General features: G+C 37.1%; 2 protein-coding genes across 3 annotated transcripts in view; one reads left to right on the forward strand and one right to left on the reverse strand.

Moving 5' to 3' along the window:
- Positions 1 to 26,198, forward strand: part of Col8a1 (collagen type VIII alpha 1 chain) — a 543,304-nt gene that overhangs the window by 155,606 nt on the left and 361,500 nt on the right. Inside the window, exon 1 of one of the 2 annotated variants that reach the window (XM_020157594.2) lies at positions 11,709 to 11,917. The exons of the other annotated variant lie outside the window; for it this stretch is intronic. Coding sequence (XP_020013183.2) covers positions 11,713 to 11,917 — 205 coding nt within the window. The 5' untranslated portion in view covers positions 11,709 to 11,712. Of the gene's footprint in view, positions 1 to 11,708; positions 11,918 to 26,198 lie in introns of those variants that run through there. 2 annotated transcript variants of the gene reach the window in all.
- Positions 21,615 to 26,198, reverse strand: part of Filip1l (filamin A interacting protein 1 like) — a 269,654-nt gene continuing 265,070 nt past the window's right edge. The window contains exon 8 of the mRNA XM_074072966.1: positions 21,615 to 22,004. Within this exon, the coding sequence (XP_073929067.1) occupies positions 21,813 to 22,004 (192 nt within the window). The 3' untranslated portion in view covers positions 21,615 to 21,812. The remainder of the gene's footprint in view (positions 22,005 to 26,198) is intronic.

The following is a 26,198-nucleotide window of genomic DNA, read 5'->3' on the forward strand; positions in this document are numbered from 1 at the left end:
TATGATCTTCCTGTTTCAACCTCCCAAGTTCTGTGATTACAGAGATGTGCCACCACACACAGTCATTATCTGTGGTGGATATTCTATGTTGGACTTAGACCTAGGACATAAAGATCCATAATCTTTGTACCCACTCCTGTAGATCCCTCCACATGCCCAAATCTCTTTGTTATAGAACTTCTATCTATTAAGCCTTTAGCCCAATCAACCACTTCATTTTCTGTTGTTCAAGACCATACATTTGTCTGTTTGAGGACTACTTGTCTCTCCATTCAAAGATGACTAATTGCATGTCTTGATCACCAGGATTCTTCTCACTACTGCACTTTATAGCCCTTCCTGGAGTGGACTATAGTACAGTAGGAATCCATTTTCAACTCTAGCAATGTATTACACTTGGACCACTCTTATGTATTTTACTCCAATATTATCAGCTGGGCACAGGAGTGAGAAAAGAAACACAATAGGTAGATCTGGGCTGCTTGTTCATGTAACTGACTTGTGACTTCTGTACTTACTTAGACATGCTTCTACCTATACAACTTCTATTTTTCAATGAATTGTTCCTGTGAACACCCAACCTTTACAATACTCAGGTCCTAAAGGGTATCCCTGGTCATTTAGCCATTGGATGCTATATAGTCAAGTACTCAGTTTCTACTAGGGTTCATTATCATGCCCATAGTTGCTTTTCAAATAGTTTGACTGTAGAAAGCATGTGCTACACTAAAATTCTAGGAGTTTTGCTACGATTTTCCTTTCAGAATCTACTAGAGACTCCACACAGAATTACCTCTGGACCTGCCATGTAGTGACCACACTTCCTATTGTGTCTATGCTGAGATCCAACTCTAGTTATTGATGAAGAAGAAATGAAGGGAGGGAAAGGCAGATGCTAAGAAGGCACAAACATTATATTTGTGGGGTGCTCAGGGAAGGAAGCTATCAGCAGAATGGGAATGATCTACTATACCTACAGGGAAGCTCAGACACAGGTCAGGTGAAAATTGAGATATATGAACTTGCTGCCAGCATAACACAGCATATTGTTTTTCAGTAGTACCATAGTACATTTATAGTATTTACATTTTAAAGTAGTGCATTCGAAAATAATAGAAAATATACTGTAGTAAATACATAAACCAGTAACAGTTGCTTATTACCAATTGCTATGTATTGTACATAATTGTTTAACAGAGCTTTCACTGTACAACAATGAGAATGGAAGGACCATTTAGATGAATGTGCTAGGACTAATTATTATTCATATGAGAAAAAGTGAATTGGATTCAAGCCTAATACCACACATAAATCAACTCCAGAAGCACTCATGTTACAGAATAAATTCCAAAGTTTTCCTTGGTTTGATGCAAATAAGAAAGATGGTATGTTTTGGACAAAATCACTATAAAGATTCACTTGAGAGCTGGGGATATAGCTCAGTGGGAGAGTGCTTGCCTAGCATGCACAAAGCCCTGGGTTTAATCCTTAACACAACAAATTGACTTGATAAATAAAGGCATATTTGCAGAAATGATTCATGACAACTCACCTGATTAATTTCTATTCCATCATTTCTGTCTTTAAAATAACATCTAATGCTAGAGTAATATCATTCCCAAAACTGGCAATGCACCAGATCTCCTGGGAATTCTTAAAGAAAACTGAATTCTCAGTTTTCTAGTGTTTAACTGAATCCGAATCTCTGGGAGGTAGCACCCAGAAGCTTATATTTTTAAACAAAATTTTCCAGGAAATTTCATCGAGCAGCCAGAATTGGGAACTATCAAAGTCCTATGTAATGCCATTTACCAGCGGAACCTGGTTGATCAAAGCCGTAAAAAGATCAGGGAACTATTGAGTCCTGCTCAATAGCCACTTTAATGAAGTATACATTGCTTTTTATAAACTCCTTTTACACAGAGAGCATTTGGTCAGAAAAATCATGCCAAGTATTATGTGTCAAGGTTACATTAGCACAGGGAAGCACAGTTAAAATTAACTCTTTCTTACGTCTCCTTTAAAATGGGAACAGAGAAGCAAAAGAACCACACGGTCAACATAACTTTCTTATTTACATCTGAAGGACACTAAGCCATCTGGGAACCTTGAATATTGTTTTTCTGGACGTCTGGCTTTCTCACAAGGCCAGGTACCAATTCACACAGGCAAGGTCCCATTGCTGGCTCCGACAATCCTACATGATTATTAGGTCTCAGAATTCATTGAGAAACTAAAAGTCACATGACAGAAATGCCTTAATCTACCTCCTCTCTTGGAATTCTCATTAGGATGAATTGACCCTGATCCCATCAGATGGCATCTACTCCACTTGGCTCTGGGTCTCCATGTTGCCTCTCTGCAAGGACCTGACTCCTGTAGCTATCCCTTCCTCCTTGACTCTCAGCAGCACACCCTTGCTTGTTTCTTACTTCATGGAAATGAACTCCATTTGCCTGTCTCTGGTCTCCCCTCTGTGGCCATGTTCTCCTAGACTTCGACTGAATCTAAATAGTGGAGAAAAGAAATCTTTTCTCTCCTGTACACTGTTTCCCTACATGATATCACCCAGTCCCATTCCTCTTCATTTCCTTTTCTCCTGTCATGGTCCAAGCCACTGCTATTTCACTTGGGTGATTCCAGCAGCCTCCAAATTGGTCTTCCTGTTCTACTGTTCCTATACAACAGCCAACTTTGAAAACATAAACAGATATCATAGCCTCAAAGTCCAATGTTTTTCCTGCTTGAATTCCTTGCACAGGTTGATAAACTCTTCCATGCATGGCCCCTGCCTCCCTTTCTATTCTCATCTCTATTGTGCTTTGTTTGATTGATTTTTGAGATGGGCTCTTGCTACATTGCCCAGGCTGGCCCCCAAGTCCTGGGCCCCAGTGATCGTCTTACCTCCCAAGTAGCTGGGACTCAGGTAGGCACACACTGCCGCACCCAGTTTATCCTCACACTCGCCACCATCCTTCACTAACCTCCCAGAGAACACCATGGCTTATCTTCTTTACACACTTACAGCACTTTTATTATCCAGAATTATTTGTTTTTTATCTTTTCCCTCCTGGTCTAAGATCTAACCAGTCGATTTACCCCAAACCTGTTCCTTCTCCTTTCATTAGTCCCATCGAAGATGTTATTATGTTTTCAGTTTTTAAGACTTAAAGCCTCAGATTTCATTGACCTCTGTTTTCCTCACCATTTATTTCCAAACAATACCAAACTGATAGCAATTGAACTTCAGTTCCTCCCTTTTCCCCTACTCTTTTCACTCTATTTCAGTGTATGTGGATCACCTTTGGGTCACAGACCATTTTGAGAGTCATCAAGGTCTTGGGGTGTATGGAACATCATTTGCCAATGGGTAACTAGAGTTTGTTACTTCTTCGTGCCTTAGTTTCTCATCCACAAAATGCAGAGAATAACAGAACAAACCTGGAACAGATGTTTTCTATGGCCCTTACCTACTTTGAAATCAGTCCAGGTTTGGAGAAAAGTTTTGTGCACACTTCCACCATTCTACCTCAAGCATGCTCAGGTGTGTCACCCTGCTCTGCTGCCTCACAGCCTTTTCCAAAGACAGCACAGACTGGGAATATCTAGGAATTTTTATCCCTAAGGACAGCCCTCACCCAATGGTGAGGTCAGTCAAGGGATAAGTGCCCCACCTAGCCACCTGTCCTGCATGAGGATAACTCTGAGATATATTCTAGTTTTTCCAGAGGGTCTCCAACAGATGCATAGTCAGGTACTGCCCTTACTGATAATCCTTTCTTCCTTGTTTCCTTCTACCTGTCTTTATTCCTACCTCCTGGGATCACTTGCCAAATAAACTAATCATACCCTTGTCACAGGCTCTACTTTGAGAAGAACCCCAAGTAAGGCAGTAACTGTATCAGGATCATGACAGGAAAAATAAAATTCTTTTATATTGATAATACAAAGGAACTTTGAAAAGGGAGTATTTATGAACATCAATCAAGGGTAAGAAAATGAGTGACAGTATATAATCCTAGGGATACTAATGGCAGGGAGTCAGTACCACACTTAAATCCAAAAGTATTAAGGCAGCAAGTATTTACTAGACCTCAAAGGAAGAATTATGAGGAGAGAGCTGCTGAACTGGAGCTGTAGCCTATAGTAAAGGGTGTCAGGGCCAGAAATAGGATAAGGCAAGCAGGCAGTTCAGGCATAACATTTAAGAAGTCCCCCCTTCTTAGCTGCATGCCAGTCCAATCTGAGAGCAAATGCTTCCTTAAATTCAGTGTCCTAGGTCTTTGTTCACCTCACTCAAGTCCTAGAATTGAAAAGAAAACATGGCAGGACATCATTTTTCTCTCAATCTTTGATTTCTTTATGATGCTTCGAATTTGGGAAACCCAAATCCAAAACCAGAGCTCAGAGGACATTTATGTCATTCTTCTAGGGCTCAGAAATGTAGAGAGTGGCAAATGGAAGTATCCAATTCCATACAGTATGGAGTTATGATGTTTAGATGAATTAAGATATAAAGTACTTAGGTATCTGGAACATGCTGTTGTTTCCATTATTTCTATTATTATTGCCTACCTGGTGCAAAAGTTTAAGTACATTATCAAGGATTATGGGCTTCTTGAAGTTCAATAATAACAGGGTTCATGCCCTGATTAAGCTCTCCCCTTTTTTTTTTAAACATGACACTTTTTATTCTCAACAATTTTTAACCATGGCAAGATTTATTTTTACATACAGCCAAAAAAGATATACCTTAAGGTGGTAAGATTTACAAACATAACACTGGGTTAAAATAAAATTCAAGCAATTATTTATAACCATAGAATTAAATTTCTTTCATTTCAGAATGATACAGTTGAAAATGTCATTTAATCTTCCAAGTATTTTTTTCCTGATATTTGGAACTACAGAAAAATAGATGTATTGGAGACAACTAAAAATAATTACAGTTCCAAGAAGCATGGTATTTACTCATTCTACAATAAGGCTGTTGACTTTAAAATAATAATTGTTAGATATTTCATACATTTGTTGATTACTTGTGGTAATGGAAGAGAGGGGAGTTAATGTTACTACTAAATGCTATCTAAAATAATCATCTATTTCATTGTTTTGCAAGAGAAAGGAGAGGATGAAGAAATACACATTGTTATATATATCAACAAATGCAATTGAAAAACATACTCTTTTAACATAAATAAAGCAATAAATTAACATAAATAATCATAAGCCAGGACAATTACTTTTAGTTACTAAAACTACAGCTTGTATCATTTCACAAGGGGGAAAAAATGGCAAAAATAGTTTTAGGGCTGTCAAGTTACAAACTTTTTGCATAACAGGAAACCTATATCATCTATACAATACTTCATTTTGCCTTGAAATATTAGTAAGTGCAATTACACTGCAAATAGCTTAAGACTGAAGGTATTGTAGGTGTCTTAAGATTGAAATTCAACTGAGGTCAACTACAGAACCTTGAGTTTCTTGATTGTAGTGTGATTGGATTCAAACCAATTTGAAATTTCAGATGACTGAGAAACTGGTTGTATATCTGGGTTCCACAGAGTTGAAAAAAACCCAACATACAAATTCTGTTTCCTGAAACTAGAAAAATCAGAATGGTTGAGTGATATAACTATAGAACCAGTCCATCTACTTAGGGGCAAAGGTCAATTCATGATTGTTGGAAATGTGGAATTATTTAATATTCTAAAAGTTTCCTAGTAATAAATTTTTAACAAGCAACAACCCTTCTCATTCCTTTGTGGTATTATTTGGAGGTATCTATATTATGCCCTTCTTATAAATGGCATTATTATTAGGGCATAATAATTTCTCTTCTCTCAGACACTTTCACTCCCATTGTATAAAGAACAACAATTATATGATTATTCCCAAATCCTTAGAAGTAGCCAAGCTCACTGTAAGGACTTGCAGATTCCGAAAGTCTTACTTCAAACTATGAAGACTAAACTTGTATGCCCCTCCATGCTAATGCCAACCAAACACGTATCCACATATGCTCCATAGTTAAGGGTAGCATGTGTTATCCACAGAATTCTAAAATCAGAATTAGAGAAATAATCTTAGATTTTTATTACTCTCCACAATCAAATTTGACAAGTTCTACCTATTCAGTTTCCTAAAAAGCTCTCAAATGTATATATGCCCAAATCTCCTGCACCTCATTTGAGGCAACATTTCTTTCTAGGATCACCCCAATAATCTCCTGATATCCTTACACTTTCTTTCCCCCTTTTCTTTCCATTACTGCCACTATAGTCAGAATAATTCTAAATGAAAATATGGGCATATTATCATGCATAACTGTTCACTTTTATTAGCTTATAAGACTATGATTGGCCCATTCTTTATCTCTTCAACACAAAATCCCATCACTTTAGCAATTTATACTCTAGCTACATGCTATGCTCTTGATTTCCTTTCAACTCACCTGCTTTACACACAGTGTTTCTGAAATATCCTTTAATATAAAAAATCTTCCTTTAATATAAAACACAATTGAAGTTGCAGAATTTTTCATTTTCTTCGTTTATGTTAAAAAACAGTGCATTAAGCAGTTATCTTAATCACTTCATCACTGTGAGAACTCTGTCAAGAGAGTGTGTATTGAACTTTCTTTTCTGCTCTTATCACACTGACTTAGGCCTGGATATCAGAGAAAAATGTCCAGGAAAGGGGTCTTTGAGACAAGGATACATAGACTAAGAATGGAATGATAAGTAGGAGTTAGGACTTAGGCAGAGTACAAAAGGATGCTTCAGAAGCACTGTGTGTAAATCAGGTGAGTTCAAAGGAATCACAAGAGTAACAGTACCTGATTAACTCCTTTTCATTGCATTGTGTGTCTTCATAAAATAGTCTTGAAGCCATTTCTCCTTCTAATCAGGTCCTTGCCAACCTTTCCACATCATGGTGTCCATTGAAAATGGAGATGAGGCTACTCTCAACCTGAGGTAACTGGTTCAGGTAATCTATTAGCTCCAAAGACAAGCATCTTGGCTTACCCATGTGCTACATAAGAAATTATGTTCAAATCTATTATATATCCTCACAGTAACAACAATTAGCTTACTAAAATAATACTTCTGTAATGACCCTTGGCTCTTAATAAAAATAATGACCAGAATTCTTAGTATGATACTTACATTTAGGCATGGAACTAGAAAAGACCTCAGGAGTCATCTAATTTATTCCCTTTATTATTATTTTTTTTACAGAATCATAAAGTGAAGTCCAGCAAGGTTATCCAAAACAACATGCCAATATTTCTGCCAAGAAACTGTTATTCTCCCTATCCATTTTTGCCTAATGACATCGATTAACAAAATCAAGTGCCACCCCTTCTATCAAGGCTGTTCAGTTCAAACCATTAGGAAGTGAATGCATTATTCTCTAAACTTTAGTAACATTCAGATATTGTACAGAAAGGGAGCAAAGACGCATTAGCTGTTTTAGCCTGAGCTTCTCTGGGTTAGATGAGGAGATTAGATACTAGGATTCAGGATTTTATAACATTGATTTATAAACCAAGATGCCAATTCACTGAAAATAGAATAGTTAAATAGATGCTACAACTTAGGTTGGCTACTATCTGAATTTTCTGTAAAGGACCAGATAGTAAATATATGAAGGCCATATACAGTCACCATTGCGTACATTCTGTTTCTTTCTTTTTTGGTTGTTCTGCTTTGTTCTTACAGTGCTTTAAAATATAAAAACTGTTTACAGCTCCTAGTACAAAACAGGCCATGGGCTGGATATGGCCTTTGGCCTTAATTAACTAATCCCTGATATCTATCATCAGACAGAAAATTGACTTGGGAAACATATTTTTGGCAAGCAAAGCAATCAAGGTAAAGGGAGTTTGAATTTAGTCAAGCTGTCAACATAGTTTGAGTGTCTACTCCATGCCAGGTTCTGTTCTTGGTGCTGGGGCACATTAGTGAATGAGATAAATATAACTCCAGTCCTCTAGGATGTGTTAGGAGGATGGGGATACGAAGATAAATGAAGTTATTTTAAGCAAGGGAGTGATATAATAATTCTGATTGCTATGTGGAAACAAGATTGAGGTGGAAAATCAAGCAGAGACTGATTTAAAAGGTATTTTACAGCTGGGCACTGGTGGCTCATGCTTATAATCCTAGCTACTTGGGAGGCTGAGATCAGGAGGATTGTAGATTGAGGCCAGCCTTGGAAAATAGTTCATGAGATTCCATCTCCAAAATAACCAGAGCAAAAAGTGGGCTGGAGGTGTGGCTCAAGCTGTAGAGTGCCTTTGCAAGTACAAAGCCTGGAGTTCAAATCTTAGTCACATCAAAACAAATATATTACAATGCCTCAGAATAAACATGATGATGATAATGGTATTCCAATCAAGTTTGTAACAGTGGAAGTGGTGAGGATGGTTAAATGCTCAGATCTGGAATATATTTTGAAGCTAGATCCAACCAGACATTCTACTAGTCAAGTGAGAATGCAACCAGGTAGGTGATGTTGCCAGTTTTTGATACTGACATGGAGGCAGCTAGGAGAAGGTGAAACAGATTGGGGCCCAGAGCACAAGACCAAGACTATGTTTTAGTTAGACTTTTTGTTGCTGTGACCAAATGTCTGGGATAAATAACAAGGGAAAAAGATTTAAAATAAATGGTTTCAGTCACTATGGCAGGGAAGATGTGGCGGACAGGAAGCAGAGCAGGTAGCAGCAACAGGAAGTGGCCAGGCAAGATACAGCCCCCAAAGACATGTTCCCAGGGATTTACTTCCTTCAGTCAGGCCCCATCGCCCACAATTTCATCACCTCCAATAATCTATTCAAATTTTGAATCCATCAATTAAACCATTCATTAGGTCAGAGCCCTCATGATCTAATGATCTCTGAAAACGCCCTCATAGACTCACCCAGAGGTGTCTTTATAAATCTCTTAGGCATTTCTCAATCTAATCAGGTTGACAAGGTTAACCATCACATGTCAGGCATGGTGGACACAATTGTAATCATAGCCCCTGGGAGGCAAGAAAACAGCAAATTTGAGGCTAGTTTGGGTTATATTGAAGACCTGTCTTAAAAAAATCCAAGAAAAAGACTGACCACCACAGACTGATTCTATGAAAGAGCAGGGACAATAAGAAAGTAAACTCACATGGGAAAGGTACTCACATAGAACTGGCTGAGGCGTTGAAGATGTAAGACTATAAATTGCATTCTTAATGCAATTTCTTTTTTGTGTAAGTGGATGGATCTTTTTCTCTCTAAATATATAAAAGTAAATATAATTTGATACCATATAGGTTGTGTAACACACCTAAAAGTTATAAGGTATAATAATTTAATGCATACATGTTAACTTGCCACCTTTCCCCAGAATTGGACCTTTGCCAGTAATTTACATTTACCTTTGTTCTTCTTCCTAATCTCATCTCCCTGACTGCCATCCTCCTCTACCAATTCATATCCTAAATTTTGTAGCTATCACTCTCTTATCTTAAATATTTAAAAATATGTATTTCTTTGCCTTAACAAGTTTTAGTTCTTGTATTTGAACTTTACAAAACTGGCATTTTGAACTTAGTTTTTTAAAAGTCAGCATTATATTTCCAAGATACATCTATGTCATTATTTGTTTTCATTTATTTACTCTGCTTAATTGTGAGTATACTATAGCTATTCATTTTCCTATAACAGCACATTTGGGTTGTTTCAGAGTTTTGTTACCATTAACAGTGATGCTATGAATATTCTTTTATAGTTTCTTAGTACACATGCAAGTTTCCCAAGTGTATATATTTAGGTGTGGATCATAAGGTGTGTGAATGTTCACCCCTGCAAAATTGTACCAATTGCTTTCCCAAGTGGTTTTGTCAATTTATACTCATGTCAGTAACCTTTAAGAATTCCCATTTGAGAGTAATGTGATGCTTAATTCATGTTGGCAAAGATACTCTGAGTTTTCTCTGGAGAACAGATTCAAATTTCAACAGAGAAGAAGTGATGACACTTTTCTGCTGGCTAGGCAAGGGCTGCTCATGGTCACTGAGGAAGAGTGGTGACGAAGGAGCTGGAGTTCAGACAGATTCCACAGAATGCTGGAGGTTATAGAATTTACTCTTGGATTTTCATCTTCATTTATTTCCATTACTTGGATGAAATTCCCTCTGAAATCAGATGTTCAGAATAATCACTGCAATTTGTGAATTTCTTTGAATATACACATTCTGCTAATTTGGCAAAATTGTTTTTTTCTCATGTTTCCATCCATGGGCACAAGTGTGATTCACAAGCTGCATGATATAATTACTTTCCTGGATTACAGAAAAGAATGGAGAAAATATCCTATTTAATAAAATAATTTTAAACATGAAAAAAAGAATTCCTTGATATACATGCTCCCCATAATTTAGTACTGACAGTCTTCTTAATTTTCTTATATGCTACATGAAAAATAGTATCTCCAGGTGGACTTTTTAAAAATTCTCAGATTAATGAGAATGAGCATGTTTTCATGTTTATTGGTCAAAGCACTTTCTCTTCCACACTGACATTTTAAAATCTAAACTGTTTTTCAATAATCTATTAATCATTTACATTAATCTATTATCATTTACACTTCTTTATTAAAAGAAGTAATCATTACTTGTAATGATTACAGATTATTTTGTATTCACCACATTTATATCGGGTATCTTCTTTTTGGGGAGATATATACAGTGTACTGATAAAGTCTCATCAGTAATATACAAACCACCTATTAGTTGTGGGCTCTGGGTCATTTTCCATTCTTATCTTCAATAGATTAGGGTTTGTCATTTTTGAGGATGTATACTATTAGATGTGTAGACCTTTATTCTTAAAGTTCTATTTTCCCTGTTCTAGTTGGTGACATTTGGAAGGCTGAATCAGATTCTACTCACCTTTAAACTACTATTCCTTATTCACTGCCAGGCACGCTGCGTGCACTTAATTTTATGATTTATATCTCCGTGGACGAAGAATGGCCTAAAAAATATTGTCCACAGTTAGTTACAACTAGTTCCAGCGCACGGCGCCCAGATTTTCCTTGTCTATCCCTTCCACTTTACGTTACGTGTGACACAAAAAGTACTGCCGGGATCTCACATAGGTTAGAGGAGCAATACAAGGGAGCAATGGACTCCTTCCTTCCTTCCTTTCTCAAAACCCGGGTGTGGAGGGGGTGGATACAGCCAAACAGGTACGCGGTCAGGGGTGGGAGGACTCTCTAGTCTCTGGGACCCTTGCGGGTCCTATAAAAAGGGCAGTGTCTACCTCTACAGCAAAGTTCCGACATCCGTCATGAACTCCCGCACACGTTTTATAAGAGCGAACTGTACGAACACAAAAACGCCCAAACACTGACACATAAGTGAAAACACACCCACGTGCTCAGTCTTCTCCCGCGGTGCAAGGTCTTTGAAACTGAACAGAGAAAAAATCATTTTAGCATCATGCCTCACACTTTCGATACAACCTTTCGGGCAAAAATCAAACTTTAATAAAACATTTTAAAAGGACACATAAAAGAGATCACAAACTTTTTGTTGTGTGTGTGCTCTCGTTTTATGCTTTTGAGAGATTTATTTTGTGCTCAGATCAATCCTGCCCTTCAGAGTCTGTGTGGAAACTGCGACAACTCTGGATTCATCGGCTGCAGAGGCGGGGCGACTATGACATCATCACCGCGAGGCGGCGACAACAGAACCCTGAGGAGGATCCGCGTGCAGCATCGCCTGCAGCCGGCTCTCAGGGAGCCCTGTGCCCTGCAGTACTTTTCCTGCTTGTCCGCCTACATCGAATCCCGCGCGCAGATGGCAGACGACCTTGGAGACGAGTGGTGGGAGAACCAGCCGGCAGGAGCCGCTAGCAGCCCAGGTACCACTTCGCCCGCTTCTGCGGGGCCTCCTGCCCCGAGCCTGGCGCGCGCCCGGGTCCCGACCCGGTTCCGCCCGGCGGTGGTGCGCACGGAGGTTGCGAGCTTGTGAGCCTGGATGGGAGCGGATCCTAGAAACTGACTAGTGTGACATTAACTCAGATCTGTCCCTTTTCTCAGCTAGGTTTTGCTTTTTTATTTGTTTTTTTTTGCTGTTGTTGTTGTTCTTGAGACTGGATAAGACTGTTTTTGAAAAGAGAGGCAACTTTGCGTGGTGGTATCCTCTGAACTAGTATCAGACTGAATTTGAATCGCGATTCCGGTACTCTTGATACTTTCCTTCCTCATCTGTAAAACCAGGGTAAAATAATGTCCACGTCATAAGATCGTGAGGACAAAAAGAAGATAGTTCATGTTACTCACTTGAGCATAGTGTTTGGACACAATATATGCGTAATAAATATAAGCTGCTGTTTTTCTTCTTGTCGTTACCATGTAACTTGTAATATTTGAGCCCGAAAGGGGATTAAGTAGAGGTTGGCCCTCTGTACTCACTCACTTTACAGATAAGGAACTTGACCTAAAGATGTGAAATAACTTGACAGGATCCCACAGCTAGTTTGTGTCACAAAATCAGAATTCAGTTAACACACTTTGAACAATTTTTACTATACTGTGTATGTGTGCCCATTCCGGATGTGGTGAATATTTTATACTTGAGTAGTATTAAATATCTTCCTAGCTCAGATTGGCCTTATACTTTACAGTCTCATAAGGCTTAATATGGAATTATTATTTATAATTTTTTCTCAACTTTTCAAGAGCTGCCTCTTCTCTCTGCCAGACTAGGCTTTTTGACAATAGGACCAAAGTTAGATTCATATTTGTGTTGTCCACAGGGCCTGCACATGATACACACTTGACACAGATTTCCCACAAATAACTTTGAGGCGCTAGTTGTGAGATATGTATTAAAAATAACAAAAACTTCAGTTGTTGCATTGTTTAGTTTAACCTTTGGGAGATAGACTAAGCAGATGTCATTTTTTACAGGATAGCCATTGTTTTCTTGATTAAATGTCCTGACTTGTTTGCAGCCTTGCTTCTCACATATGTATCACTATGTCTAAAGGCATAAATATTTCTTTGCGGCCTTATGGCATTCCATATTTACTTTAAGGACACCCAGGTATTAAAAGCTCTATTTTATGCAAGGACAAAGGCCATTTAAGAAATAATTGAGTTCCTTTTGAGAGGTGAAGGGGAATCCCAATTATTGGTCTAGTCTTGCCACTGTTCCTTACCAACTTGTAACTCCTAAAGTTAATTATCCCATTAACTCTCAACATGGATTTGCTATGTGCTAGATGTTTTCATAAACATTAATTCCTTTAGTCTTCGTAACATCATTAAAAAGTGTTATCTTCATTTTTATAGATGAATAAATTGAGGAAAGCTAAGTGATGTGATTAGAAGTACACATTGAGGATGAGGTCTGGGAATAATGTAGACAAGCATGATTGATTTTTAGAATCACACTTTCCCCACTCTTACAATGTGGTGTCTCTGGGCCTCACTCAGTATCATATTCTGTAAGCTGAGGCAGCATAGAGATCATCTTTTCTTTTTTTAAGGCTTTACCAACCAGCATTTTTAAATATTGGCTGTATTAGAAATTTAAAGTCCTAAAGCCTCCTTTATTACCAGGATCCCATTAAGACAATGTATTGGAATTCCTAGGATTACTATACAACTTAAGTTCCTTCTAGCTGTAACACTAAGCTTTGAAAATTTAATGCTGACATTAAACTTGTCAAGGACCTTTGCTTTGTTAACTTCTTTCTTTTCCTTTCCCTTTCCCTTTCTTGGGGATTGAACCCAGTGCCTCACACATTAGACAAGTGCTCTACCACTTGAACTACACCCTATTAATTGCTTAAAAGTAAACATAAGTTTCTTTGACATCTACTTGATCATTGATTTTCTTTACTATAATTTGTATAGCATTTATAATCTGTAAGAAATCATAACCAAACAAATTCAGATTTCATGATTGTTTGTATGTTAATGGAGAAAGATCGGCCTAAAATATGGGAATTGGATTTTGTTGTGTAGGTCAAAGGAGAAAAAGTGCCTTAAGTAAGAGAAAAGAAATATAGTTGTCATGGTATTTCTATCTCTATTGTAGATTGTGTTACTTGCTTATAAAAATGTACATCTTTCTCTATCACTTTTTCTAGGTTCACTTTTGTGGTACAAGGAAATGGATCATTTTCATCATTCAACAAATATTTGTTGGTAATATACAGTTTAACACACCTGTCTAATGTATCCAGCTACTACTTACCATCTGCCTATCTAAGGAACTGTAGTGTGTTTTAGATCTGTTACATAACTTAAAGATGATGTGGCTCTTTAAGACCTGTCATTTTTGTATTAAGAGTCCTATTTCACATTGGAGCCCAACATGGGACCTATTGGACACTTGGTTGGTGTTTGGTAGATGTTAGTGGAATGAATGAATGCATGCATGCATGCTAGCTTCTATAGAGTTTGTGATGATAAAATATGTAAAGACATGTAATTTCTGTCTCAGTCTAGCTACTTTTGAGAGTGGAAGTCTATGCTATCAGAGTTTTCCTAGGACTGTCCTGAGATGATCCCACCTGGGATGTCTGATTACCCTATAGGTGACATCATTGGTAGTGATTACAGTTATGATCTAGGATAAGATAGGTGAGAGTCATCAGTGCTGAGGAGTATGCATCCCAGTCTGCTTTTAGGCATTGGAACCCAACAATTGAAAAAAGGTATTTGCTGTTTCAGTATGAACAGTACATACAGTATAATCATAATTTCAAAATATTAATGCTAAAGTGACCAGGTCCAGTGCCTGAAATTTCAATACAGTTGTCTGATCTACGTATTTGTGTGAAACAAAAAAAACTGAGAAAAGTCTCAGTGACTTACAGAGCAAAGCCAAGAGATTTTTGCAGTTGGAAGTAGCCTAGTCACTGATTGCTTTCCCTTTGTATCCTTATTAAATTACCAAGTAGAATATCTAGTAAAAATGGAAATGTGAGTCTGGAGTCTCAGCATTAGGTCTTAGCTAGAGATATAGATTCAGGAATGGTTCCCTGCCTCCCTCTCCCAAGTACTGGGGATTGAATCCAGGGCTTTGTGCATTCTAGGCAAGCATTCTACCATAGAGCTACATCCTCAGCCCTTTTTTTAAAGTATTATTTTTAGGCAGGGTCTCACTAAGTTGCCCAGGCCAGCCTTGAAGTCTTTTTGTAGCCAAGGCAGGCTTTGAAGTTGTAGTCCTCCTGACTCTCCCTCCCAAGTAGCTGGAGATACAGGTGTGTACCACCATGCCCTGCTCACAGCTTACTTTCAGACAGGGTCTTCTTAGCAATCAACAACTCTCAGCCCTCACATCTTTTGAGGAGTTTTTGTTATGCTTCCCTAGCTCATTCTTAGTCTTTGATAGAACCTACTATCAGGCATCTAACTAGGAATCTGAAATGTTAGGACACTTCTATGTTCAGGGCCAGCAGTAGGTAGTATTATCAACTTTTCCTTTGTTGAGCACTATGTCCCATGTGCCAGATACTATTTTGGTTTTGTGTATTTGTTTTTGAGGCAAAATCTCACTTAGGTAGTCTCTTAATCCTTATGCCTCAGCCTCCTGAGTATGCTACAAATTGTTTTGATTGCTTTACATATACTAGATCGCATTATCTTTGTAAGTGCGCCATGGCGTAGTTACGTTTGTTACCCTCATTTTATAGGTGAGGATACTGAGGCATTGAGATAACTGGTTAAGTGATTTGCCAAGTATCTTTTAGTTGGTGAGTGGGGGAATGTTATTAGTATGCAGACAGTCTGAAATTAGAGTCTGTGCACTCATAATAATTATTCTAATTATCAAAGGTAAGAATCTCATTTTAAAAAGAGCCTTTGATTGATTTAAAGAGGTTCATGGTATGTAAACCCTTTTGTTGATATATATTGTTGTTATCATAGTATGTCTGTTAACCCCAGTTTCCCAAAGTTTGCTCTCAGCTACGTCTTTTTGACATATTCACTTAGTTATTTCATAGGAATGTCAAATGAGAACATGACCCAACAACTAAATTATTCCCCAAGCTTACCCTTTCTCCAGAGTTCCTTATTTCACTACGTTAAACAACCAGCCACCTAATTTTACAAAGGCTTAGAAGTATCTTGATTTATTCATTTGATTTGTTTGCCCCTCATATCTATCTATCAAGTCCTGTTTCTTCCTACAGAAGATATCCTGAATCTTTCCTTGGATTTTTCTCCATTGGAGAAGACATAATCATTCTTATTTGTGCTAAACACTGCAGTAAGCTCCTAACAGGTTTCCAGTTTCAGTGTTTGCTCCTCACCCAGCAGACAGTGTGATCCTTTTAAAAGAGAAGTCAGATCACAAGTCCTCCTACCCCCAAAGTATAAAACTCAATACCATGGCTGATTTTGTATCACATGTACTACTTACTTCTCACTAGTATACACTGTCTCAGCAACAGTGGCCTTCGTTCTTTCCCTCAGCAAGCCAAGCTTATTCTTTCTTAGTCCTCTTCTATACCTGTTCTGATTTTCCAATGATTGGCTCTCTCTTAACTCAGTTAAAACATCACCTACCAAAGAGGTACTTTCTGATCAGCCAGTGCAGGGTAGCTCTAATAGATTCTCACCTGTGATTCCTAGGATAGCATTTAGCACCATTATTTTCTTTGTTAGATTATTTCTGTCTCACAGCATTAGGAATGTCAGCTTCATGCAGGGTTTTTTTTTTTGCTTCATCCTCAGGGTCTAATTTGGCTACAGAGAAGGCATTTACTCAGTATTTCTTTGTCAACAACTTAGTCATTCATTATCATTATCTCTAAGCCCTAGCTTAGAGATGCAGTTTTGCATCTGGAAAACCTTGATCTTCTGGAAGATTTGTCAAAATCTTGTCCAGGCTTTTGACAGATTTGGCAGATGCTATTCTTCTAAAAATTTCATTAGCAGTGCTTGAACCACAGTGTCTGATTTCACCTCTAATTCTAAAAATATTGGATTTAATTTTATAAATTATGTTTTGAAAGGGAACAATAGATTCTTGTTTTGTAAGTGAGCCAGTAATTCTTAGATGATAGTTTTTGTCATCTGGAAACAATGTGCTAATTCTTTTTGTTGAGATCACTAAAATAAGCATTGTAAATATTTTTGTTGTAATATCTTATGGTATCTTCTCAAATCACATTGCTTTATTTATGCTTACTTTCTTCTAAAATTGAAGAAATGAGGGAATACCTTACATCTTTTCTTTAAACTGAATAACCAAGTTTGGTTTGGCTTACTTACCTTTTTATACCAAAGTAAGACTTTTAGTATTAATTTTATGTATAGGAAGCCATGCACTGCAGATGTTGCAAACTATTGTCCCCCTTTGCATTTAAATTGCGGACTTGGAATATTTACAGAAGATTGGATAACACTCAATGGAGAATCAACTTTAGAATGCATCATTTTCAAGATCATTTATTGAGTTTAGCCCTATCTTACACACTGTAGTAGAATTGGAGTTAGAGGGAAAAATATAATCAGCTTATATATGGGATTTATACATTGATGAAGTTAAATCAAAGTGCAAATACTTTATGACATTTAAAGGAGAAAAACAAGCAGGATGAATTTTAAAAATCAAGGTAAAGGAAAGAGAAAAAAATGACATTATTAGTACTGTTGAAGAGTATAATAGATGGACCCTCAGATAACTTTCACGGGCTAGTTTTACTTTATTGTCTATAATTTCCATAAGACTTGAAAATGTTTAAATGAGTAGTTCTTGACAACTCAATCAAAGTTTAAAGGTATAGGTGAACATATCTTTCTCTAAATCATATATATAATTCCCGCTATAATTTTGCTAAGTGTCCATGAGTTTCTTGAAAAATACCACTCATAAATGTGGAAGGGCTATTATTCAACAATATTATTTTGTGACACAGATCCTTTTTATCTTTTTGTGTTTGTTTTGTTTTTGACAGACTATCTATGTAGCCCAGGCTGGTCTTGAACTTGAGATTCTCCTGCCTTAGCTGTACTACCATGCTCTGCCTTTGATCTGCTCTTAATCTTACATTCTTTAAACACTTTTGATCCATTCATAGAATATCTTTTTACTAACTATCTAGCTTGATCTGCATTTTTCTTATTTTCATCAACTTTCATAGAATTAGTTGAATTCTTAAATTGCTGAAGTATTGCTTTTAAAAATTAGTCAATGATGCGGTCGTTAAACTCTTATTCCTGAGTTGCTCGCTGGCATAGGCCACACTAGTCAGTAAACTTTGTAAAAGTCTACTTTTATAAATACTTAAGTCTTTGCAGGTCTGATGGTTATTATTAGAACTTCTCATCTGTGCTGATGTAGTATAAAAGCAGTCATAGACAATAAAGACAAATGAGTATATCGGTGTTCCAATGAACCTTTATGACAAGTGAGATTTGAATTTTATGTAATTTTCCCATTTCATAAAATAGTCTTCATTTTTTTTTTCTTTCAACATTTAAAAATGTCAAAAATAATTCTTCTCTTGCAGGCTATGTACAACCAAATATTAGGCTGAAATTGGCATACTTGCCAGAGTTTATAGGCTGAAATCCATCCCCCAAGTTCAGACCCTGAGTTATTAACATATTTCTCTAGAAGGAATCTGAAATATAATTTAGAGAAATTTGTGATTTTCATTACTTGCTCAATTACTCAGTCCACATTTATCAGTCATACTTTAGACCAGTTATATTGCTGTTAAAATCAAATTCTTGATTCCTAAAAGTTATAAGAAGAGTAAGTTCAGAGATATTGAAGCTAAATAAACAAAGCCTGAGAAAGGCTCCAGCATAAAAGTATCAGGTTTTTGAAATTTTGTAACAGATTACATTTGTTTTCATTCATTTGGATATTTATCTGCTTTTTAAATTTTAGTTAACCATAGTCACTCTAGAATTATTAGGGCAGTTTCTGTTATTTTTTATCCTTCAGAAGGACTAGCCTGTAAAGTGGCTCTAAGTGTGGAAGAGTGCCTGCATAGCAAAACCTAGACCCTGGTTCAAACCACAGTACTGCCAAAAATAAGTGGCCAGAAGGGCCACATTTCTGTAGAAAGAATAATGTTCAGGTTGCAGAATTCTTTATATTTTAGTTGTGTTATGTATATGTCAAAACACCAATTTGTGTACTCCAAATAGTACTCTCAGTTCTTAGTTGTATTTGTATTTTATTATATTATATCTTACTTGTAATTATCCTGTGTTTTGGTTAGGAATCCTTTTAAGATAGAACATTAAAAACTTTTGTCTTAATGGGGTTAGAACTTTGTTACCTTTTAAAGGAGAATTTTTACTGGTTGCCATAGAAATGTCCATATTTTCTTAATTTTTTTTTTTTTTTTTACTGCTTTGAACAATATTTTGGTCCCTCTTTTTTTGACTTGCTCTTGAATTTATGCCAGCTTGTCATAAAAATGCATGTTAGGGAGTTGCCTGATACGCGAGAAAACAAATTTAAAATCTCCAGCATACAACATATTTTGTGTTCCTCTTCAAGGCAAAACTTCCCCAGGGTGGTTTTTTTTTTTTTTTTTTTTTGAGCTGATTGTCCGTATGTATTGTATTTCCTGTTTTATGCTGTTTTTTCTATGCTACAGATTGAACTCTCTTGCTAGGGAAGCACTCTACCATGGACCTATATCCCTAACCCTTGTGGGGTGTTTGTTTATTTTTGAGAACAGGGTCTTGCTGTGTATCTTGGGTTGGCCCAAAACTAACTGTGTAACCCAGTTGGACTCAAACTTGTGATTCTCCTGCTTTTGCTTCCAAAGTGCTGGAATTACAGGTGCATACCCCAATTTGTTTTGTGCTTTTCAATCTGTTTTTCACTCCAGGGGTTCCAGTGGTTTTGCTTTCTATTAGCATAATTCCCACTGATGATGTCACCCAGGCATAACTGCTTTTTCTAACTCCATTGCTGTCTCTTAGCACAGTTACTCACTTATGTCTTAACTGAACGAATGGCTGTTCTTTCCCTCTTTCACTCATCCTTCACTCACTCAAGATTTGTCAAATACCTGCTTTATCTCATACATTGCTCTGAATATCCGACATATATGTGTATGGTGGTCAGAGTTTTTCTTCAATCTTTGTAGTCCACTATTCTTACTGCTTTCCTTTAACTTTGACTTTTCCATTTTAGGTTTATAAATCACTTTGCCCCCCTCCTCCCCACCACCATTTTCCTGTTATACATTAATCCCTCTTTGGATTGCCTAGCTTAGTGCTGCCCTGCGCTCCAGCTTCTCTTCCTCTTCCTTGAAATTAGACAGACCCTGTGGTGTTTATACAGTAGCATCAGTGTATGTATTGAAGCAGGCTTAGCTAGATGAGGATGAAGAATGGCAGTTCCTTTGCTGCTGTTCTGCTGGCTCTATCCTAGGAACTTGGCCGAAGCAGTCCTTAGTCAAAGGATTTCTTCCAGGGTCATGCTTCCAGTTTTCAGTGAAAGATCACAAAATATTGGGTCATGTTCTTCATTTGTTTTTTTTTTTCCCTGACTGGGGATTTTAAAATTAAGAAATTTAACTGTTTTTCTGTCAAAAATGTCTCATCTTAAAATGTCATTGTGTTATTTGTCCACACTGAAATACAAGCGCATCTTTCTTGATTCAATGATAGTTTTCAGTGTGATGAAAAGAGTGACTTTAGTTTACTGCCATGAGACTGTGTCCAGCCAATGGATGGCTGTTTGAATTCCGCATTGTGGTGTTGGGCATATTCATGGATAACCACAACTGGAAGGGACCTTTCTTGTATTACCTTTGGGAGACTCAAGGCTTAAACAGATGAATGCCTAGCTGTGTCCAGTGAGTGAAAAGCTAAGATTGAAATTTGAGTCTTCTGATCCCAAGCTTTTGTTTAATCAACTTTTGTTAATTTTTCTATAGTAGTCAGTGACTCATATCTCCCTAAAATATCTCAGTATTACTGACCTTTGCTTTTCAGATGCCCTGATTGCTAAAGAAAGCAGCAATACTAATCTAAAATGGATTGTCTTACAAGCCTAGCAGTATGATTTCATGATGCAGTATTTGTAGGAAGGGCAACCTACTAGAAAAAATGAGACAGGAGGCTGAGTGCCAGCAGTCAAGTGTGCACACAACATTAGTGATTGTGAGGTCGGCCACACAAAAGATGTATCCAGCCATTACTCATGTTTGTTTCTTTTCCTTATATCTCAGAATTCCAGTTTTTCTCATCCTGGTCATAAAGAAATCCCAGTTTTAGAGCTTAAAGTTTGATTTTAATTGTCTAAAAATTTTGATGGAGGTAATCTGACTTTCTTGAAGTAGGTTAGGAATTCTTGCTTCCATATTTTCTTAGTAAAATACAAGTATATGACAAAGTTCTCAAATGAAGGGTTACTTCTTTGTTCACCAGAAAACTCTTGAACTGCTGTAGTGAATATAGTTCTACCCCAGGCTGATGATGTAGTCCACCTTTGGGTTGGATTACAAGTAGCATGAGGAATTGGGTGGATTTAGGGTGTGATTCTGAACCTGTGAGTATATGTGTTTATATATATATATATATATATATATATATATATATATATATATATATACAGAGGTGAGCTAATTGTAGGTGTGCTGCTTTTTGAGGATGATCTTTACCAGGTCCATCAACCTGTGAATGAACCATCAGATAGTTTTCTGTTTCACCATTTCCTGAAGAGATGACCATTCCTCTTTGGTCTTCTGCAGTGATAAGTTTAACTTTCCAGATATTTCTGTAGCTGAAGGTATCCAGACAGGGCATTGGTATGACTTACCTTTTTCCTCTCATGTGGAAGAAAGTGTTAGAAGTGACAGTCTTTATGACATGTAGCTTCCCACAGCCATTTTGGTTAACAAGCTTGTCCATAGGCAGTGGGGGAGCCTTAGTGGAAATCCTAGTGATGCCTGTAGGTTTTGGTTTAGCGATCCTTGTTGGGATGCTCTGCTTGCATACCTCTTTGATCTTGAATTAAACAAAAGAACAAAGGATAGTTAGTGGTATAGTTGGTGGAAAAGCAGACATTGTTTAAGGCAAGGAGTTAGTTTGGAGGGTTTAGCTTTGAAAATACTAAGTTCTAGGATATATCAGCTTCAAGGTGTCAGGTTGAGGGAAAACATTTTAGCTAAGCCATTCTGTCATCTTGTTTTAGACATGTGCTGTGTGCAAGGCCCTTGATAGTAGATAGTGGTAGATACAAAGATAAATAGGTTATGTTTCTCTGGCAATCAGAGTATAGTGGGAGATAAATAAGAGTAGCATCCCAAATTAATCTCAGAAAAGAGCTACAAGATTGTCAGAGAAAGGTTAATTTCAACTGAAGAGTCTTAAGAGAGCTTCATGAAGAAAGCATTTTGATTTGAGTTTTTAGGATTTTTAATAGCAGTAATGAGGGAGAACATTCCAGAATGATGGGACACTTGGTGAAAAGAATAAAAGATTTCTGTTGTCAGCGGCCCTGAAGTAGGAAAATAACACAGCTGAGAAATGAAATGGCTTCAAATTAATTGTATATTAGTGGTGGAATGGGAATTTAGATTGGGGCCAGAAAGGGAGATTGTACCTGCTTCTATGGGGTTGGGTTGGGAGGATATGGAGATACATTGTGGAGGAGAATTCTCTTGATATTTGATTACTGATTAGCATGAGGAGTGAGGGAGGAGTCACAGGTTAGATGATCTTGATGAAAGGAGTAAGTTAGTGGAGAGTGAAAGATTGCTTAGAAATGTACTCTTTTAGTGGGAGAAAATATTTGCCAGCTATACATCAGACAAAGGACTGATAACCAGAATATACAGGGAACTCAAAAACTAAACTCTCCCAAAATTAATGAACCAATAAAGAAACAGGCAAGTGAACTAAACAGAACTTTCTCAAAAGAAAAAATTCAAATGGCCAAAATGAAAAAATGCTCACCATTTCTAGCCATAAAGGAAATGCAAATCAAAACCACACTAAGATTCCACCTCACTCCTGTTAGAATAGCCATCATTAAAAACACCACTAACAACAGGTGCTGGTGAGGATGTGGGGAAAAAGGAACCCTCGTATGCTGCTGGTGGGAATGCAACCACTCTGGAAAAAAATTTGGAGGCTTCTTAAAAATCTAAACCTAGATCTACCATATGATCCAGCAGTCCCACTCCTGGGGATATACCCACAGGAATGTGACACAGGTTACTCCAGAGGCACCTGCACACCCATGTTTATTGCGTCACTATTCACCATAGTCAAGTTATGGAAACAGCCAAGATGCCCCACCACTGATGAATGGATTAAGAAAATGTGGTATTTATACACAATGGAATTTTACTCAGCCATGAAGAAGAATGAAATCTTATTATTCTCAAGTAAATGGATGGAACTGGAGAACATCATTCTGAGCGAGTTTAGCCATGCTCAGAAGACCAAAAATTGTATGTTCTCCCTCATATGCGGACTTTAGATCTAGGGCAAATACAGCAGTGTGGTTGGTCTTGGGTCACATAAGAGGAGAGCATACACGGGAGGTATGGGGATAGGTAAGAAACCCAAAACATGAAAGTATTTGATGTCCCCACTGCAGAGGAACTAATACAGAAACCTTAAAGTGACAGAGGTCATCATGAGAAGGGGATCAGGAACTAGTGAAAAGGTCAGTTAGAGATGATTCAACTTGGGATGTAACACATTTGTACATGGAAGCAATGCTAGAAATCTCTTTATATAGCTATCCTTATCTCAACTAGCAAAACCACTTTGTGTTTCTTATTATTGCTTATACTTTCTCTTCAACAAAATTAGAGATAAGGGCAGAACAGATTCTGCCTGGACGCCAGGGTGGGGTGGGGAGGAGAGTGAGGGGGAGGGAGGTAGAAGGGAGAAATGACCCAAACAGTGTATTCACATATGAATAAACAAATAAAGAAAAAGAAATGTACTCTTTTTTTTCCACTATTTTATGGAAAAACATGCTCTTGGATAAGAATACTTGCTGGTAAAGAGATAGGAAGTTCTCAGCTAACTGTAGATCCCCTATGATAATGCAGAATTGATTATTATTCTTTCCTCATTCTTTTCTTGCCATGAGTCCATAAATATAAATCTTTAAAAATGTAAAAATTCATTGTTTACTGGGACTGGGGTTTGAACTCAGGACTTCACACTTGCAAAGAAGGTACTCTACTGGTTGAATCATACTTCATTCCATTTTGCTCTGGTTATTTTGGAGATGGAGGGTCTCTTAAATTATTTGCCTGGGCTGTCCTCAAATCTTGATCTTCCTAGTCTCAATCTCCCAAGTAGCTAGGATTACAGGTGTGAGCCACTGGTGCCTGGCTGTAGGTTTGGTTTGTTTGTTTGTTTTAATCTTTACCCTCTAATACTGTTTTTATGGATCTCATTTATAACCGTTGTTCATCGTCTGGAGATTGTTGCCACATAATGATATAGTATAGTGAGGACTCTGCATCTCCTTATGTGCATACTCACGTTTAAAGTATAGTGAATAGAATTTTAATTTTATTTCAGTATCCCCCCAAAACACTGATGTTATTGGGCTTTTAAACTCTTAATTATTGAGCATTTGATCAAAAAAGTGTATTAGATGTTTCTCATTAAAATTTTGTAAATAAAATGAAACAAAAGAGGATAAACAAGAATAAAAAACATCAGCACGTACTGCAGGTAGTAAGGTTAAAGTACTGTTTTGTGAACATTGTGTCTGTTCATATGCATATGTGTGTGTGTTTGGGTGTATGCGTGTGCTCACACATACTCTTATACCAGGTTATGTTACACCATGCATGTCTTCTTGGGGTCTGTGAATCATGGTAAAGACGTTGAAGTCTACTGAACTAGAAGGATGGAAGGTTCTTGATGTGAAAGGAGATGAGGCATTTATTCCTATAATTTATTAATAAAGGTACTACTGAGTTTTGGAAGTACTTTTGGTGAGGGACTGCAAATATGACCTTCAGACTTAATCTAAGATGCAATAGCAATTAGAACTTAATAGTAACGTTCACTTATTTAAAGTGCCCCCAAACTTTCATAGCAACCTATATAGGGTTTTCAAATGAATACCTCATACACTTGGCTAAAAATAAGAGTCCTTCAATAAAGGGTTGACCATATGGGGAATATCCTTTCTTTGGTACATTTTATCTATAGGTACCAGAAGAGCATTTTGTCTTTAGTATTCTTACTGGCATTTTAAAATTAATTAATCCTAAACATAACAAATGAAATGTTGATACTCTAATATCAGTGTGCTCCTTATTTAAGTGCTTTTCCTACCTTTCAACTTGAGTTCTTGGTCTCATCTTCAATGCTAATGCTCTGCATAAATGTTTATACCTCTCAAACAGGCAAAGCTTTTAAAAACAAGTAATAATAATAAAAGTCAGTGTCCCAGAAAGGGTTTAATTAGTTTAATTAGCAGTTTCAACAATAGTATGGGGAGTAGATTGGCAGTACTAAGAACCTTCAAATTCATACTCTGTGACTTAGTCATTTTACTTTTAGAGATATTTCCTAGGAAATAATCAGAGGGGCAGGCAAGGATATTTGTTTTCCCATTACTTAAAGTAAAAAAAGTGCACACAGTTAAAAAACCAACAGTGAGGATATGCCAAATGATTTATAGAGTAATCACATAAAAATGCCATTGTTAAATAAATGTGCTTTGAATAGGAAATGTTTACTCAGAATTAGTAAAAACTGAATTTAAAACTATATGCTTCAAATACATATATGTGAAAAACTACTACAGATGGAGTGTCCCTTATCTGAAATACATGATATCAGAAGTATTTTGGATATGAGATTGTTTTAAATTGTGGACTAAATTGTGTATACATAGTGAGATATCTTGGGACTGGGACCCAGGTCTAAACACAAAAGTCCGTTATTTTCATATATACATTTGTGTAGACTGAAGGTAGTTTTATACAGTATTTTTGGTGTACGCGTGTTTCAGCTGTGACCTGTCACATGAGGTGAGGTGTGGAATATTCTTCTTGTGGCATCATGTTGGCACTCAGAAAGTTTCACATTTTAGAGCATTTTGGATTTCAAATTTTAGATTAGGGATTCTCGGCCTTTAGATGAAAATGCACCCACATATTGGTGTTGTTTTATTTTCTCTGTCCTAGAAATTATAATTCATTTGTGGATGTA

Source organism: Castor canadensis, chromosome 5, assembly GCF_047511655.1.
Source record: "Castor canadensis chromosome 5, mCasCan1.hap1v2, whole genome shotgun sequence".
Lineage (NCBI taxonomy): Eukaryota > Metazoa > Chordata > Mammalia > Rodentia > Castoridae > Castor > Castor canadensis.